Source organism: Alosa sapidissima, chromosome 20, assembly GCF_018492685.1.
Source record: "Alosa sapidissima isolate fAloSap1 chromosome 20, fAloSap1.pri, whole genome shotgun sequence".
Classification (NCBI taxonomy): domain Eukaryota; kingdom Metazoa; phylum Chordata; class Actinopteri; order Clupeiformes; family Clupeidae; genus Alosa; species Alosa sapidissima.
Window position 1 is genome coordinate 8,301,932 of NC_055976.1, and position 19,113 is coordinate 8,321,044.

General features: G+C 43.0%; 1 protein-coding gene across 5 annotated transcripts; it reads left to right on the plus strand.

The window, feature by feature from the left end:
- Positions 1–533: 533 nt before the first annotated feature.
- On the plus strand, positions 534–19,041 carry cstf2 (cleavage stimulation factor, 3' pre-RNA, subunit 2). Of its 5 annotated transcripts, none has more exons than XM_042073863.1 (15): positions 534–672; positions 1,176–1,254; positions 1,434–1,609; positions 2,267–2,403; positions 2,890–3,009; positions 3,329–3,451; positions 5,971–6,070; positions 6,542–6,604; positions 7,439–7,498; positions 10,756–10,906; positions 13,108–13,280; positions 14,354–14,493; positions 14,592–14,672; positions 18,183–18,306; positions 18,727–19,041. In XM_042073863.1, the coding sequence occupies exons 1-14, from the start codon at positions 594–596 to the stop codon at positions 18,303–18,305; spliced, it is 1,605 nt and encodes a 534-aa protein (XP_041929797.1). In that variant the 5' UTR covers positions 534–593; the 3' UTR covers position 18,306; positions 18,727–19,041. The 5 variants fall into 5 exon arrangements, with proteins under 5 accessions (XP_041929797.1, XP_041929799.1, XP_041929798.1 ...); XM_042073865.1 differs by having other exon boundaries at positions 14,354–14,448; XM_042073864.1 differs by having other exon boundaries at positions 1,434–1,603.
- Positions 19,042–19,113: the final 72 nt, after the last annotated feature.

A 19,113-nucleotide genomic window follows, 5' to 3' on the forward strand; every position in this document is an offset into this window, starting at 1 on the left:
ATACAATCCGACTTCAACACTCCAACATTGAGCAGAGATTAGCCGGTTGTTCGATATCCCGTAGTAATGGGGCGCCATCTGCTGTCTCATTGAAATATTTTCTATATCAAGTTTTATTTGTTCATATGTTGGTGGGGACTTCTGGGGAGTGCACTCCAGACTAGTGTTCTTCTTGAAGCCTTGAATTCCTTTGTGAAATGGCCTTGATCAAACAAATGTGCTCAGAATTTATTTTTTTCCCTGCATAGACGCATGAATTCATTAGGCCTAGTCTACCATTCTCCAAACCCAATGTTAAAGTTAGAGGTGAGCAGACGCTTTTATCCAAAGCTACATGATTTGAAAAGTTAGCCAACAGTACGATTATGAACATATTTTAAATGAGCTGGGTTTCATGTTTTTTAGGTTAACTTGTAATTTGTTCCAACATTGACCAACCGCCCAATGACCCGATAAACGGGTTTTGGTGCAGCTGCTGGGCAGAAATTCGTCGTCTTCTGAACCTTTAATTTACTCATATTAGAATCTCCGGATGTTGTTACACTCAAACAAGTAGTGTTTCCGTGTCAAACGACAAGTTACTTCTGTTCAACATGGCGAATTTAGCCGCTGCTGCTGCAGCTGCTGCAGCGAGAGATCCAGCTGTAGACCGTTCTTTGCGTTCAGTTTTTGGTATGTAATGTTGTAATGCGAACGCATTTGGTATCGTTAACCCAGGTTATTATTTGGAAAATAGATAGCGTTATGCTCTTGTTAGAGAGTCTTGCTAGCTAGCTTGGACGCTAATAATGTCATCTAGCTAGGTACACTAATTTACTCGACTTGAGCTACTTATAGTCAAAGTTGGCTGTATATTAAATGCGCTAACTAGCATCATTCTGTACTAAATTGTAATTTGTTGGCAATAGCAACGTTATCAATATAAATGTTTACGTTAGCGCTTAAGATGACTCGTCTAATCAGGAAGAGTGTGATGCTAAAGTTACGAAGCGTTAGTCGCACAGTTAACAGTTAGATGGTTACAGTTAATCTAGGTTAGATTACAATCACTAGCTTCTAGAAAAAGCATTCTTTCTTAACAGTTAGTCATGGCATAGGTCAGGTGTTTCAGCTCAGAAATGTCTCATCAAAGATGCTCATATGAATGACTTCCTAATCCGGTTGCGATTTGTTAGTGGGAAACATACCTTATGAGGCCACAGAAGAGCAACTGAAAGATATCTTCTCAGAAGTGGGACTGGTGGTGAGCTTCAGGTAAGGATCAAATGCTGCTGTTGGTGTGAAAATTACAGTTAGACTCAGTATGCAAGACAATCTTGAAAGGACTGAGCAGACACTCTTTCACGTCACGGTTCTTTGGTTGCAGCAATTCAGTCCTACATTGGAAAGTCAAATTTCAGACCTACACATAAAGTTTGTTTTTATGTTGGTAGGTTAGTGTACGACAGAGAGACTGGCAAGCCGAAGGGATATGGCTTCTGTGAGTATCAGGACCAAGAGACTGCTCTCAGTGCCATGCGGAACCTGAATGGGAGAGAATTCAGTGGTAGAGCCCTGCGAGTTGATAATGCTGCCAGTGAAAAGAACAAAGAAGAGCTTAAAAGTATGAGTGAGTTTGTATGTGTGTTTGTCATTTCAATCAACTTTTTTTTTTGTCTACCACTGCTATTTGCTTGGTTTCAATACTCATTGTCACCAACAATACCGTTTTTTATGTAGCTTCCAGTTGAAATATTGACATAATAAATGCCTTAAAACAAGTGTAGATACTGTAAGGTGTCTTGGATGTTGGTATTGTTTTTTGTGTTTAAACCTATGGACTGTGATCTTGGCTGTTACGACCCTCAATAACCAATCACTTACAGCTCTGGTCTCTCCCTTTTAAGCCCCTTCAAACAAAGCCCTTTGGTAATGAGAAATTGACAATTCCTTGTCCTGGATGCTTGGATGTTGTCTTAGTAGCTAGTCAATTCCCGGACAGTAAGGAGAATTTTACAAGTATTATAAAAGTATTGTAAAAAGTTTGAGTCCACTCTGAACAACCAAGGGTTTGCATCTTTATTTGCCATAGTTTGTTTTAAAAGGGTTAATACTTTGTATTTGTTGATTGTGTATTAAGTTATCAATTCAATTCAGTTAATTATTCTGAAATAGTTATTAAGTTGTCAAGTGTCTGAAGTAGCAACCCTAACGTTAGGGTTTTAGAGTAGCAAGTCACTACAGCATGTGCCTTTGAGGTTCAGTCCATGGCTGTCGTCCCCCGCAGGTTTGGGAACTGGCGCTCCCATCATCGAGTCCCCGTACGGTGACGGCTGCAGCACAGAGGAGGCCCCGGAGTCCATCAGTCGTGCAGTGGCCAGCCTGCCCCCAGAGCAGATGTTCGAGCTGATGAAACAGATGAAGGTGTGTGGAGGAGGGAGAGAGACCCTCACCTCTCTATTGCAAGAATACAAACAAAATATGCTGACACTTTTTTACACAGATAGGTATAATTCGAACATTTGGTGAATCGTGCCTTAGGACGCATATCATACATGCCATGGTTATATTGTGCAGAAAAGACCCGTCATATTCCAGTGTAGTGAAACACTCATTAATACTTCCTTGTAGAGCATAGCACCATTTACCACAGTTTCTTCTTTCCCTGTGTCAGAAAATAGCATGTTGTAGAAATGTCCTGATTGTTGTCCTCTAGGCTAGCCCATAATACTGTATGTTTTTGGAGCCAAATAGCTTTAGCTTAAGAGTTTAGCATTTCTGTCTTCAGGCCTGGCATGTGCACCCTGTTTGTGGTGTTGGTTCACAGCTTGGCCATTGCATTCCTTGTGTTAGGGCAATTGCGAAGAAATTGTTCTGATTGTTTTCTTTTTTCACCTGTGGCCGGTGTAGCTGTGCGTGCAGAACAGCCCACAGGAGGCCCGGAACATGCTGCTGCAGAACCCTCAGCTGGCCTATGCCCTGCTCCAGGCTCAGGTGGTCATGAGGATTGTTGACCCAGAGATTGCTTTGGTATGATGATCTATGTTTATTTGGATGCAAGTATGTCAATAAGCTCAGAACTCTTATACGTGGAAGTGTGATTATGACTCTGTGTGTGTGTGTAGATAGATACTTTATTGATCCCCAGGGGAAATTCAAGTGTGTGTGTGTGTGCGCGCGCACATGTTCACAAAATTTCTGAATTTGACCACACTAATTTAGTCCTAATTTTTGGAATCAACTAAGTTTTAATATCGCATCTCTATAGAGGATATGACCGTATTTCAAGTCCGAATGCTCCAGTAAACGCTGATAGTTCATTAACCCATTTGCTCTCTCCACTGGGCAGAAAATGCTGCATCGCCAGGCCCCAGTACAGCCCCTGATCCCCAGCAATCAGGCTGCGGCGGCCCCTGCCACCAGCCAACCGTTGCCCCTGCCCAACGTCCCCGTTTCCCAGCCTCAGCCCATGGTGAGTCCCCCTCCCACTCTACTCCAATACAACCTTCTTAGCTTTGCTTTAGTGCACATTGATACCCTGTGATTATAGTTGCTATGATACTCCTCCTCAGAATGCTGCAGAAAGTTCCAATAAATGGTATTGGTAGCATTCTGAGTTCCTATATTTCTTGATGAGCACAGACAAGGAATAATCACTGCTGCCACTGACAAGGCATTTTGTACATCCAATTTTCATCTCTTCCAAATGGTCACTTCACTTAATGTAATGCTTTATTGTAACTTAGTCAGCAAGTAATGCATTGATGTTAACAACATGGTTAAAATATAGATACTCTGGAGAAATGGCAATTAATTGTATGAGAAGTGGGATAATTTTGCCTCTGTCGCCTGGTCATGCCACTTTGCACTATTCAATATAAGGACAATAAGACTGTACCTAACCCAATACGCCTCAGCTCCTTGTACAGATCATGGTTCTCTCATGCCTTGACCACTGCAATGCTTTTTTCATCTGTGGTCCCCCGATGGTGGAATGATCTGCCAAGTCCCTCCAGAGCAGGGGTGTCCCTCTCTGTCTTCAGGAAACTTTTGAAGACACTACTACCTCCTCTCCTAGCGCTTCTCACAACCTCTCTTCCCTCTCTTCCATTTATTATGACCACTGCGCAGCGAAGCTGCGGTCATAAAGGTTTAGTCAGTTTTTTATTTCTTCAGGATTCTTTTATTTTTTATTTATTTTTTATTTTTTTCTCCTTCAGTAATGGCTAGACACAGTTTTCTGTGAATATCTCCGGAACTGTAGGGCCTAGAATGGCAATTTTTTTGTATGTTGGCCTCCAGGGGCCATGTCAACCCATCCCATATCCACTCATTTGATGTATAGCGCCACCTAGTCAAAAAATGAAGAAGGAAAAACAAGGCATGTAATCACAGGTATCTTTGGCTGACAGGTTCAAAACTGCATGGAATTTGAAGTGTAGAATGCACACACACACATGTACTCATTAACACACGCAAACACACACACATAAAGATACATGCGCGCACACACACACACACACACACACCATTACACCCACTCACAAGCGAACACACACACACACCATTAATCCCACACACACACACACTCACAAGCGAACACACACACACACCCCATTACCCCCACCCACACAAGCGCAAACACACTCATTTACATACACAAAAGTTGCATGAGTAGGGGATGGAGCCAATTTGATCAGTGTGATTTATTTTTGTAGAGAGAATGTGCAGGTCATATTTTGTACTGCTTTGTGGTACAGCTAGTTCATTTAGCAGACACTTTTCATCCAAAGTGACTTACATATGTCAATTCTATTTACAAGAGACTACATTGTCCCCGGAGCAACTTGGGGTTAAGTGCCTTGCTCAAGGGCACAACGGTGGAAGCTGGGAATTGAACCCACAACCTTTCAGGCTCCTGCATGCTAGCCCAGCTCCTTAACCACTACACTACCACTCTTCCCTCTACCTTCTCTTCTACTTCTCCTACCATACGTTGAGTAGTACTTAAAATGTAGGCACTCCTATTCTCTAGTACTGGCATTTACAGATGCAGTGGTAATTCCTAGCTATGGTCTCCTCTACACTGTAGCTTAAATGTTATTCTATTGCTGCAAGTCACTTTGAATAAAAGCATCTGCCAAATGAATAAATGCAAATGTAATAATGTATAGTCAATAATGAGGGATGGCCTATAATCCCATAATAATTTGAATCATATAATATGAGTCACCTTATTCTTATCATAAATATTAGGCTCAATAACACGGTCGCCTAAATATTTCTTTTGATGACATTTTTATGCGGATCATCAGTGGACAGTTTTAGACTCTTCTCTCTCTTACGCTATTAAGTTCATTTTATCTATGCATTGCATAGATCATGAGTGATCTTTTGGGAGAGTAATGGGTCTGGTATAGTAACTGTGTACCGTGCACATGGTGCGTGACGAGAATTGCGTCATCAAGACGACATGTGGGGGGTGTCGTGTGCCTCCCAACAATTGTGACCGCACGGCAATCACGCACGTCTTCACCATACGCAAATGTGCATGGAGGAGCATGCCACTTCCTTAAAGGCACACTATGCAAGATTTTTACCTTAATATAACCTTTACAAAGCCAATTTGATGGTAAACATCTAGCATTACCACAGAGCATAGCTGTACTGGGTCGCTGCCGAGAGAACCAGCAATGCAACTTGAACAAATACCGACCTGAAGACATCTTGCGAGAATCGTGAAACATTACCTTGTCAGAAGATATAGTTCTTTGGATAGTTTTGCCTGTTGTTAGTCCTTTGCCTCCACAACAAAAGTATTCCCATTGTGTACAGGGGGAACAAGCCATGAGAAGTAGGCTGTTTATAATGGCGAAGTAAAACATAAATATATCACGACTTTAGGGGGAGCGCTAGAGTCGTCGCCAAAAATACCTGAAACTGCATAGTATACCTTTTAAGTCACTGTTACCTCTCTGTGTGCTGTTGCAGCCCGGGATGCATGTGAACGGAGCCCCTCAGATGATGCAGCCTCCCCAGATGGGAGGTGTGCCAGGACCCATGCCAGGGCAAGGCCCAGTGGGGCCAGCAGGTAAACTCACCCCACAGCTGCTCAGACTTGAGCCCTACTCGGACACATTGTGTTTTACTTGGGGGTAATGTAATGCCTGTAGCGTGTAGTTTGTCGGATGCTTGCAGCTCTTAATTATGTTTGGGGAAAATACACACTGCTGTTTTGGGTGTATCAGCAGTGTGTAAATCTGTCATTTATCTTATCCCATGTGAATAGGCCATACATATTGCAGATGTCCTGTGGTAAATGTACATAACCCTGCTGCTAGCCCTGTCTGAATAGGGCTTCAGTCTGTCATTAATAACTATTGATTGTCTAAGATGGATGCTGTACATCCATGCAATGATATGCTGACATCACGCAACATACCTTGCTGACATCACGCAACATACCTTCTTGTTATAGCCTCTTTATGAACACCTCATTTTACTGCAGCACCCAAAGACAAAAATGTACACTAGCATAACCAGGGGTGCTCTGTGTCCACAGGAGGGATGCAACCGCAGATGGGTATGCCCCAGGGTGGCCCTATGCCAATGGACAGGGGACAAGGTACTGATTTGTGTCCGTCTTTTCTACATGTCCCACCACCACATAACACCACAGCTTGTACCACATGTCATCCACGCACAACACGAGAGCTGTGAGTCCTGTTATGGGCTTGATCACATCAGACTGATCACAAGGCGTCAGCCACGTTGATGTGTCCTGTTACTCTGTATGTGTTGTGTTATGTGTTTCCTCGTGCACAGCTTCATATGGTCCTGTACTTCATCTCTAGTCTTCCTGTGCTGTTCTCCTCCCTCCTGCAGTCTCCCATGTGTTTGTAGTTGGCATGTTTCAATCCTCTAGAGGGCAGCATGTGCTTTGTGTTCACCTTCCCTGTTTACCCCAGTCGTCATTACTTCCTCCTGCTCTGCCACGAAGGGCAACATTTCTCCCAGTGTCCCTTGCTCATTGTCCCTTCATGGCTGCACTTCTGGTCTGCCTCACATGACCCTGCCCTTCAGACTGACAAGCGCTTCAGTTGCCCTCAACGTGATGCGCGCTCTCTCTCTCTCTCTCTCTCTCTCTCTCTCTCTCTCTCTCTCTCTCTCTCTCTCTCTCTCTCTCTCTCTCTCTCTCTCTCTCTCTCTCTCTCTCTCTCTCTCTCTCTCTCTCTCTCTCTCCTTTTCTTTTCTTTTCTTTTCTTTTCTTTTCTTTTCTTTTCTTTTCTTTTCTTTTCTTTTCTTTTCTTTTCTTTTCTTTCCATTAGCCTGGTCTCTCAGTCCTCCCCCAACCACCACCACCCCCCCCCCCCCCCCCCCCCCCTCGTCGGACGGCGCTAATGCACCCTCTGAGCTCTCTGTGTCTCTGCTCTGTCTATCTGTTTTAATGCTGGCCCAGGAAGCCTTCAGGACTCTCCTGTGGGAGCAGCCAGCCAGGCCGCGGGAGAGCGGCCCCAAGGTATCACTGACACAGCAGGGCCCCAAGGTATCACTGACACCGCAGGGCCCCGTCCTCACCGCCAATCACAACTAAACTCAGACGCAGGCAGGACACCCACTCTTCTCAGACATGCAGTGTCCCCCTGCACAGCTCTCCCCAAAAAGCCAGAATCTTTCTGAGGAGTTGATGAATTAATGGGTCCGATTGGTGACTTTTGACAGTTCCATAACAGTGCATCTCGTAGCATTGTTATCGCACCTGTCCATTTCCATTGTGATGATCTTGGGAATAGTGTGGGAACTTATCATGAAAATTCTATCTTGATCATCTACCAAGATCCTTTGTATGGGCAACTGGTTAGACTGGTGTCCTTGAATTATCTGTATTATAAATCGATTCAGGTAATCTTTTATTGACACTGCCAAATTTCCAGCTAGAGCCGGCTGCCACAGAAACAAAGAAACTTTGTCTTCTCGTCTTTTGTTTCCGCTCCGGTGGCAATTGTGTTCACACACATGGGGCAATGCCTGGATGCATTGTGTGTATGATGTGACATTATTCAGAGCTGTCATTATTCAAGTTTCAGCTTCAGTCAATAAGCAAAAGGCTTCCCTACAGCTTTCTAATGTAAGCCTTAGTCAAACATTCACCTACAGTAAGCATTAGTCAAACATTCACATTTTATTTGTTTTAGGTCTCCTTAATCTATTTTCTTCTGTAATGATTATTTTGTCGTGCTGTGTCGTGCTGTGTCATGCCGTGTGGTGTCCTGTGCCGTGATTTGCTGTGTTCTACTCAGCTCTTGTGTCAACCGGTTCCCCTTTAATATGTCTGAAGTTATAGGTGTAAACCTATTTTTTACAGTCTATGGTGTAAACCTGTTCCCAAACTATAATAACTGGATTCATGTTATTACCAGTCGGTTTTGTTGTTTCATGCTTGTGTGGAGCGGTGAACAAGCTTCTCCAGGCGAGCATGTGTGTGTGTGTGTGTGTGTGTGTGTGTGTGTGTGTGTGTGTGTGTGTGTGTGTGTTTTATATCAGCCTTTACAATGAAGAGAATGTTGAGGCGGAATTCTCATCAATCTGCATTCCACAAATGATGGCACAAGGAAACATCATAAGTCCATGCAAAAAGCTACATGTAAGGGATAATATATAGAACGCTCGTCATTATCGGGAAATAGGTCCTGACGCGCAGCGCAGTGGTCAACGTATATCAAGTTGAGTGATACATCAGGGTTTTATCTAGGAGAAAATGATCCTCATTCGCACTCAGATTCTCACCTCCACCAGCACCTGCCACTTGTTGGGTTTGCTTGGTTGTAATGGTGGTAATATTCACACCTGTTTGAAGAGCCGCAAAAGCAGGGTTGCACAGGACTCATTCTGCAGCGTCAAAAGAAGGAAATCCAGCACGTTTGTCCTATTCTTTGGCAATTTTGATAATGGCTGATGCACTGATTGCGATACAGCGGCACTGCATCGCCGTAGAGCCGCAATGCATGTTAGGAAATTATGCTTTTCGTGAAAACAAGTACAACTCCTAAATCAGAAAAGGTTGGAACGTTGTGTAAAATGCAAATAAAACAGAGTGTGGTAATCTGCAAATTTTGTAAATTAATATTTAATTGAAAAAAAGACACACAGACATATCAAATGTTGCAAATGACAAATTTGCTATTTCATGGAAAATATATGTTCATTTTGAATTTGATACCAGCAACATGTTTCAAAAAAAGTTGGGACGGGGCAACAAAATGCTGGTAAAGTTGTGTAATGATAAAGAAAACAAAAGGAGGATTGTCTCACAACTAATTAGGTTAACTGGCAACATGATTGGGTATGAAAAAGAGAATCCCAGAGAGGCAGAGTCTCTTAGAAGTAAAGATGTGGAGGTATTTATAATTCCGTGTGAACTTGTGTAGACAAATGATGAAACAATGCAATTTTAATGCTTCTTAAAATTAAATAGTGAAGTATTTGGGGAGTTTGTCATCTAAAGTACATAATCCTTAAAATATTTAGAGAATCCAGAGAAATCTTTGCAAAAAAGGGATAGAGCTAAACAACAATATTGGATGGCTGTGGTCTTTTGGACATCAGATGGCACTCCATTAAAACCAGACCTGTTTCTGTAAAGAAAATAATTGTATGGGCTCAGGAAAACTTTTGATAACTATTGTCTATGAGCACAACTTGATACTCAGTTCAGAAATGCTATTGTAAACTTTATCATGTAACAGCCAAAATTGTATTCAGACATGAAACAGAAATACCACTGTCTTATCTGAGCCTGAGCTTGTTTAAAATGGACTGAGGTAAAGTGGAAAAAGATCCTTTGGTTAGACCAATCAAATTTTTGGAAATCATGGACTAATCTGGGCTAAAGAGGGCCTATCCAAGTATTCAACTTGTTTTAGTGCTCAGTTTGAAACCCAGCATCTATGACGGTGTGGGGGTGCATTAATGTTTACAGCTTGGGTATCTTGCACATTTGGGAAGGCACAATCAATTATGAATGATGTATACAGGTTTTGAACAACATATACTGCCATCCAGACAATGTCTTTTCCAGGGAAGACCTTGAATATATCAGGAATGAATATGAATTCTGCACATATTTAAACAGTATTTCTACATAGAGGAAGAGTCCAGGTGCTAAAATGGCCTGTCTTCAGACCTGTCAAATTAGGTGCATGATGAAATGAAAAACATGATTAAGAATACCCCATTCTGTTGAGCAACAGAAATCCTATATCGAGCAGGAATGGGACAACATTTATTGTCAACTCTAGCAACTGGTCTCCTCAGTTCATAAACATTTATGGAATTTTATTAAATGAAGAGGTGAAGCAGCACGGTGGTACACATGTCACCATCCCAACTTTTTTTGAAACATGTTGCTGGCATCAAATTCAAAATGTACATATATTTTCCATGAAATAGTCCACAATTTGATATGTTGTCTATGTTCTTTTTGCTGCTAAATATGGGTTTACGAGACTTGTATATCTTAAGTATATTATCACATTCTGTTTGCATACACAACATCCCAACTTTGATTTGGGGTTGTATTAGACATTTTTTGGGGTTCAGAGGCGGCACGGAATTTGATCGAGGTGGCTGCTTCGCAACTCTCTGTGCAGGAAGAAAACCCTGTATGTGCCCTTTTCCGCCATGAGCTCAGATGTATGGAGTTTGGTGTGTTTTTTTTTTTTCATTGAGCTGCTAATGAAAGACCTCCTCTCCTCTTTTTCTCCTCTCTCTGTGCAGTGCCCATGGCCGACCCTCGGGCACCCATGCGGGGTGGTGTCCCTCCTCCTGGCCCCACCGGCGTTCCCCCCAGGGGCCTGCTGGGTGATGGACCCAACGATCCCCGAGGGGGGACGCTGCTCAATGTCACGGGGGATGTGGTGGAGCCCAGGTAGGTGTAGCGTGACGCTCCCCGGGCACTCTGGATGAGCTGCGTGTGTGTGACGGCCGCGGAGAGTCTCGGTTTCCATTGATTAGCGTGAGCAACACCTGAGACTAGGTGAATGCTCTCGCCTGTGACCATTTTGGCACGGAAATGAAAACCTTGACATTCCGCAACCATCACACACACGCATCACATCCAGAGTCTCCGAGGCATAGCTATGTGAATATTTCAATGAATGAAAGAGAGAGGTTTGTTTTTTGTTCTTTTTTTCCTGTCTATCTGTGTTTGTGTGCCAGAATCAATGGTTACAAGCCCCTGATTTTATAGGGGTGGCATTCTGATCAAAAGTCAAGATTTGATATCTGGATTTCACCTTGATTACTTAAATCACATATACAGTGGGGAGAATAAGTATTTGAACCCATGCTAAAGTTGACTAAAAAGAGGAATATAAAATAATCTGTTAGAAATTGATCTTAATGCCTTAATTAAAAAAATGATTAAAAATCCAACCCAAACACCAATTTTAGTGAATGAAGAATGTATCGTAAATAAATAGATGTTCTTCCTTAAAATACAGGGGTAATAAGTATTCGACCCCTATGTTAAATTCCTATAGAGGCAGGCAGATTTTTTTTATTTTGAAAGGCCACTTATTTTATGGATCCAGGATACTATGCATCCTGATAAAGTTCCCTTGGCCTTTGGAATTAAAATATCCCTACATCACCACATACCCTTTACCATACCTAGAGATTGGCATGGTGTGTGTTGTTGGTTTTTTTTTTTTTTTTTTTTTTTTTTTTGTTTTTTTTTGTTAAGTCTATTAGCTGGTTTGATGTTCATTGAGTTCAATGCAAATCAAACCAGCTAATAGTCTAACTGAAAAATACACCATGCAAATCTCTAGGTATGGCGAAGGGTATGTGGTGATGTGGGGCTATTTTAATTCCAAAAGCCAAGGGGACTTCAGGATGCATAGTAGTGGGGGCAGCCGTGGCCCACTGGTTAGCACTCTGGACAGGCACTCTTGAGCAAGGCACCTAACCCCTCACTGCTCCCCGAGCGCCGCCGTTGTAGCAGGCAGCTCACTGCGCCGGGATTAGTGTGTGCTTCACCTCACTGTGTGTTCACTGTGTGCTGTTTGTGGTTCACTAATTCACCGATTCGGTTAAATGCAGAGACCGAATTTCCCTCACGGGATCAAAAAAATATATATACTTAATACTATACTTATACTTATACTTAAAACAATCGGTGCTACCCAGCTCGAGTTGCTGCAGTCAACAGCTAGAGTAGCCAGGCAGCTACAGTTTTACACTCTGGGGCTGTGATTTTAAAGATGCTCCCACTGTAGCTGCCTGGCTCCTCTAGCTGTTGCCTGCAAAAACTCGAACTAGGTAGCACCAATTGTTTTTGGGGGTTTTTTCGTACCTACAGTATTTGGTGACCTTGAGAAACAGAGATCTATGTGAAACTTAAAGATGACATGGCATGGATGAATCCAGTACTTCACCTTGTTCTCTGATGTTAACATGGAAGGTATGCAACTTCGAGCTCTCAAAAACATGCTCAGATACTATTTTACAAGCCCATTTACAATCCTGTTATTTGACTGGAGAATGAAATGGCTCAATTTAGCAGCTCATAGACTGCCCTTCACAAGGAAATGATGATCCCGTGATGTCGAGAATAGACTCCAGCAATCTCCTCCCAAATCTCCAACTTGAAGTGATGGCGTAACGTGGAATGGGCCGGTGATCTGGGGGATGGTTTGCGTCACAGTCTGTATCTGCGTTGCTGTCTGAGATTAGCCCGTTTTTTTAGTAGTCAGAAGTCTGAGATTTACTGCACATATGAAATAGGAGACAACTGTGTTTCCTGTTCATGGTAGCTTTGTGGCCATGCCCCGAACTCTTCTTAATCAACAAAGCCAAGGTAAAAAAACGATTTTCCATTCTATGTCATCTTTTTAATATGACTGTTCCTCAGTATACACCACATATACACGTAAACAAAACCAGTGGTACTTCACCATCCTCTATAAACCCCCATGTAAAAATAAGTAATCCTACTAGACCGAATGACAAAGGAACAGTCAGAATGTGAGTTGGACATCGTAACTTAATATAAATTGGAGGTCCAGTCCCTTCTGTGCAGTGACTCTGGGGGTCAAGTGACCGATGCGTTTGTGTGTGTCGACCCAGCCGTGGCTTCATGGGGCCGCCGCCACATCAGGGCCCACCCATGCACATGGGACCTCCGGACATGCGCGGACCGCACGACATGAGGGGCCCACCTATGAACGAGCCCAGGGGCATGATGGTAGAACCCAGAGGACCAATGATGGACCAGAGAGGCCCACCCATGGAGGCTAGAGGTAACGCAGGCCATCACGCTGCGAGGTGCGATCGAGGCTGGTTCAGAGTTGTGATCAGTAGTGGTTTGTGTGCATCTGAAGAGACACTGAATGTTGAGCTTGACTGTCACTTCACATGAGACACTGATGACTTACTGGGTAATAGAGACACTGTGTGGTGAAATGTTGGCACTTCTCATGATTGAGCAATAACATATTGTAATCATACTGCAACTCTTATATTTGCATGATTCTCTCCAGCCAAATCAAATAAGCAAACACTAAAGCACATCTTCAAATTGCATATAACAGATTTAGAAATGAGAGTATTCATGGATAATGAATATTTAAGTCATGTCTTAAATATTATGAAACATGTTGTGAGTTTATTGACCGTTCCTTTAGGATTACAAGACACTGGTTTCCGAATCTTGCCAAGCAAAAAATAAGTGAAATCCTGATCAGATGTTTTTGTAATATACTTTGCCTGCAGTTTCTCAGTCAATCAATGCCCCAGTCAGTATACACTACATCCTCAACCTTAGTCTTGTTTGTGAGCGAAGAGCTAATCTTAACCATAAACATATTGAGATAAGATTTTGAAGGTACCGTTATTTTTTTGTTTTTCAGACGCTGGAGCAGGGACACAGTTATTATCAGTGACAGTCTTATTTTATATCCCAGCCTGAAAATACATTTTTCATGAACAACCTAGTTTGCAGCAATTAATCATTCTTAAATAAACACAGAGCACATAGAAAACCCGCATTGTCACGACTCGTCATCAGTGTTTCATTAAACAATATTGCACAAAGAGTTACATGCCTGCTGTAAGCCATTATATTAGATGTTTAAGCACACAGAGTTAAGCAGGGCTGAATATGCTGGTTATTGTTGAGAGTGTGTTGTGTGCTTGAGGTTTTATGAAAAACATAACCTAACACTCCAGGCAATTTTTTATTGTGTCACCGCTGTATTCAATTTCAGGAAGCAATCTTGCTATATTAATTGTTTCAGTAGTCTCATTACAGGAAGTAGTTACAGTATTACAGAGATAAATTATGGGACGCGGGATTCTCTTTCCTCTCCTTCAGCACCGATGCCGGGAGGCCGAGACCCCAGGGCAGTGGACGCGCGGGGCCCCGTGGCTGGCCAGAGGGTCCCCATGTCCAGCGGGATGCCTGGACAGGTGCCTCACTCTATGCAGGCCACTGCACCCCCCACCAGCAGACCGGTACAACACAGCTGGTCTGGAAAGACTCATAAGCTATTAACAGCATTAGGATGTCAGATGCCAAATAAATTGTGTGTGTGTGTTCTTGTTTCAATTAGGGTCCTGGTATGTCTGGAGTTCCTCAGTCCGGCGGATTCAGTCCTGGCCAAAGCCAGGTCTCGTCTCAGGACCAGGAGAAGGTATGGAGGACAGCGGACATTTTCTTTCTGCATCGTCTAAAAGTCTTTATGGGATGCAGTCTTAGATTCGGTGTCAGATTCCCTAAAGATTGTTCATATTTTAGCTCAACCGCCAATCAGTTTACACTCCTCCCTTCCCTAGTGTTGATTGGCTAGGATTGTTTATGGATCGGTTGGCTGACAGTGGTGAATGTGTGCCCTTATATAAACTGGAGTGGCATGGCTGCCAACTAGCAGAGATGCAATCAGCAAAGTATGTTGAGAAACGGGACCACCTGGCTGGACAAGATAGAAGTTCTATTAGTGCTTTGATCAACTTTGCAAATGATTTGCTGTTCAGCACTAGATGGGATGATAATAGCTGTACCCCTCTGGAATACCTTATCGAACATTTCAGAGGAGTGTATGTTTGATAACGTCTTCATAACAGGGTGGTGATTGATCAGGGCCAGCCGTGGCCTACTGGTTAGCGCTTCGGACTTGTAACCGGAGGGTTGCCGGTTCGAACCTCGACCAGTAGGCACGGCTGAAGTGCCCTTGAGCAAGGCACCTAACCCCTCACTGCTCCCCGAGCGCCGCTGTTGTTGCAGGGAGCTCACTGCGCCGGGATTAGTGTGTGCTTCACCTCACTGTGTGTTCACTGTGTGCAGTGTGTTTCACTAATTCACGGATTGGGATAAATGCAGAGACCAAATTTCCCTCACGGGATCAAAAGTGTGTACTTAAACTTATACTGATTATCAACATTAATAGGCGTATAATCCACAAAACCATTCTCGTAGCATTTGATCATTTCTTTCATTTAGATTGAGTCTAGTAAAAATATTTGATTTATTTATTTATTAAATTCATTATGTGCCCCTACAGTGCACACAAACTTACTCAAAATAGTTGTCAGGTTTGACAGTGCCCTACAGCAATATACCAGCTGTGTATATATGAAGAGATGGCAGGAAATGAGTGGGAGACATATGGGGACGGGGTTCAGGAAATGACCTCAGGCCAGGTTAGAATCTAGGTCTCTGTGGGCACTACCCTGCCCCATAGATGCAAACTCCTCACCATTTTTTAATGTCAAAATGGTGACTTGACAAGATTTGTACAGAACCAAGGAGAAAGGGGGTGCCTGACATCAATACAACCGCAAAATACTGGTGCAGTTAAACTTGTAGAAAGTTGTACATTAATCCCCTTCTGAATCATTTTGGAAATACAGCTAGCACAACAAAGGTTTTAAATGTAGTTGTTCAAAGATTTCAATTTCAAAGAAAGCACCTCCTCTAGCTGTTTTCAGACGTGACCTCCGGACAATGCCCGAGTAATGAGGTCTGGATCTCAAACTGACTCGAGTGTTCAAACATGACATTGCACGGGTGGGACTTGTTGCATACCTGGAGTAAATACTCCAGATGGTTTAATTGAGGGGAGGAGCCAGAGTTAATGCAAAATATATTATCGGGGTATGGCGCACAATATAGGTTCAATAATGATGATGATTGATAATGCTAATAAGGCAAGGCAGGTCTGAAAACATGTATTTTATTTCCCTTAAAAGGGCAACATATTTCTTGCCCCAAGATGAACTGGCTAAGAAGATCCTGGGGATCGAAAGTTGCCCTTTTAAGACAGTCTTTTCTTTAATCTGACAGGATAGTGGAGAGAGATGGGGTGGAATGGGGAAATGACCCGGGCAGGACTCAGACCCAGGTCTCCATGGGCACATGGACTCGAATATGGCACGGGCGCTGTAACCAGTTGCGCCACAATGCCCCCCTTGACTGTCTCTTCTTTTTATCATAGCACCTAAATTATCATTCTCATCCAAGTGGTAGCCAAAGTCCTGTCTACATAAAGGCTATCGCGACAATCTGGCCATAGCCTACGGTTAAATCGCAATGCAGTGATTGTTATCTTAGCTAGTTTGGTTTGCTTTTTAACTTCACATAGTGGATGTGCATAACACATAGAGAACAGTACAATGGTTGTTCATGGGAACTACCCATCTTTGCAAAATAGTGGCAGTCTGTCAATTTGATTATGATCTTAGTTTATAACCTTATATGCTTTGCATGAAATGTCATCATAGGTATGAGTTTACCTGGGTTTTATTAACCTTTTGTGTTCAGACATATGCTCACCTGTGTCTGCATCTAACCCCCACCTGCTCCCCTGGCACGAGGATTAAAGGGATGGTTCAGGATTTTGGACATAGGACCTCATTTCCAAGTTAGCAAGTGTGATATTTATCAGTGGAGACCGTTTTCAACACGTTTCATCCAGTCCTTCTAGTTGCAGAGCTCGCAGTTGCTAGGCTAGCGCAAGTCATCAGTATGTGTTAGCCTGCTACTAAAGACAGTCTTAGCCACTCCAAAGTACACACGAGGCAAATAAATTATAACGCCAGACAATCGATGTAAATGTCTGTGTGTGTGTTTGAATGTGTGTGTGCGTGTGTTATACACTACCCCCAGATGGGTAAAATGCAGAGAACAGATTCCATGTATATGCAAGTATACTTGGCCAATAAACCTGATTTACATTTTACATTTACATTTTGTGGTACGGGATGCCGGCACTAATGCTACGCTACGATAGCCTGACGAGCCAGACCCACATCAAGATGGTAGGGTCTGGGAACTTACCATTGGCACTGCTCAATCCGAGGGGCGGGATAAACGGTTGTCTTTCAAATTTCCTCTGCACACAATAGGATAGTGCTATAACTCGTGAGTCCCATGCATTTTCCTTGATCAAACTTTTGTCAATTAAAAAAAAAAGCTTAACTCGAGTCGCGAGTATTCTTTGTTTTCAAGTAGCAGGAAATTCACACGGAACCGTCGCCCACTCTATACACGATGTGATTGGCCTGATAGAAGTTTCATTTTTCCAACGGAGAGTTGCTAGACTACCCTGGCTGCAAATTACATTTGCTGCCGCTAGGGTGCGTCTAGATTTCTAGGCTATCGCTACGACTCTCCCCCAGGACGACTCCCTTTACAGTTTATTTTGTAACTCTTTTGCTGCTTCCTCTCCTTTAATTCTGGTCTCTGTCATTTTGTTGTTGCGTGTTCACTGTTCTATGCCTTTTGTTGTTTTCTGTAACCATCGGTGTGTTGCAGTGTCACTGGAGCCACTGCGCTGCCAGGGTGGTTTTTTGCTCTCAGTGAGGTTTCTCGCCGCCTATAATGGCTGAATAATGCATATCCACTTAGATAGCTGACCACTGTTGGTGGAGCTTGAAGACTGATGTTCAGAGGTTTTCGAACAGCGTTTTTGATTATTGTACTTTTGCTGTGTGGGTCCTTGTGGTTTTGAAATTCTTGTTTGAGTACTGTTCCACGCCTTATTTTTACTTTGGATGTCTATCAATTGGTCTTTGCTGAATTCAAAAACGGTAGACAACCATGACTTGCTAATGAGGTATGACACTCACAAAAGATTTTAAAACAGCCTCTCACAGTCCCAGTGTGTGTGTGTGTGTGTGTGTGTGTCTGTGTGTGTTCTCTCCAGGCCGCCCTGATCATGCAGGTTTTGCAGCTGACCCCAGAACAGATTGCCATGTTGCCGCCAGAGCAGAGGCAAAGCATCCTCATCCTGAAAGAACAGATTCAGAAGACTGCTGGAGCACCCTAAGGTACACACACACACACACTCACACTTATTGAGAGACACACACACACACAAACACATCATGCAAGTCCTAGCTTGCTCAAGACCCGTGGCGCTGGAGGTGAATGCACACTCTCACGTTTTATTTAGAAAAGGGCAAGTCAAGAACAATACCAGTGCAGGCAAATGCACAGAGGTACACAAAGTAAATGGAAGCAGTCAGACCAGATCCACTGCATCACTGCGTTATGTGGTGCTGAGTGACCATCATAATTGCAGGATCACTCATCAGCTAATCTGTAACACTCCTCCTCAGTTATTGTCCCTTTGTCTGCATGCATTGTGTAACCTGTTTGTACAGTTGTCATGATATTCTGGCTATGATCTTGAGGAGTTGTATTGTAGCGATCCTAATATACTGTGCGTTTTTGCTCTTTGATTTCAGGAGTGTCATGCAATTGAATCCATTTTGTAACGGCCAGGGAAACCATCCTGTGAACCTCCTGGGATTTGGCTCCAAAAACATTCTCATCGGCGTACTATTGTAGTTGTTTGTTTTTTGTATATTAGTCTTATGGTTTTAGATGGGAGTGTGAAGAGAGATTAAGTTTTCCGTCTGAAAAGGAACATCCAAGTTCACATCTGGGCTGAAACGGACCAGGGCAGACTCGCAAGTCGCACTGTTTGCAAATTAAATTTTGTTTTGTTACTGGAACCTCGGCTATCTGGAAAACATTTTGTCAATAAAAAGAGAAAATCACCCTCATTGTCTTGTTCTATTTGTTATTTGCCCCAAGAAATGACAAGAAACAGGATTTTGTACTCACAGAAA

Bases quoted from the DNA above. Each gene is read 5' to 3' on its own strand.
- cstf2 (XM_042073863.1), top strand. From the start codon at position 594: ATGGCGAATTTAGCCGCTGCTGCTGCAGCTGCTGCAGCGAGAGATCCA. The intron at 10,907-13,107 runs GTAGGTGTAGCG...GTGTCGACCCAG, and splicing joins GGGGATGTGGTGGAGCCCAG to CCGTGGCTTCATGGGGCCGC. The intron at 14,494-14,591 runs GTACAACACAGC...TGTTTCAATTAG, and splicing joins CACCCCCCACCAGCAGACCG to GGTCCTGGTATGTCTGGAGT.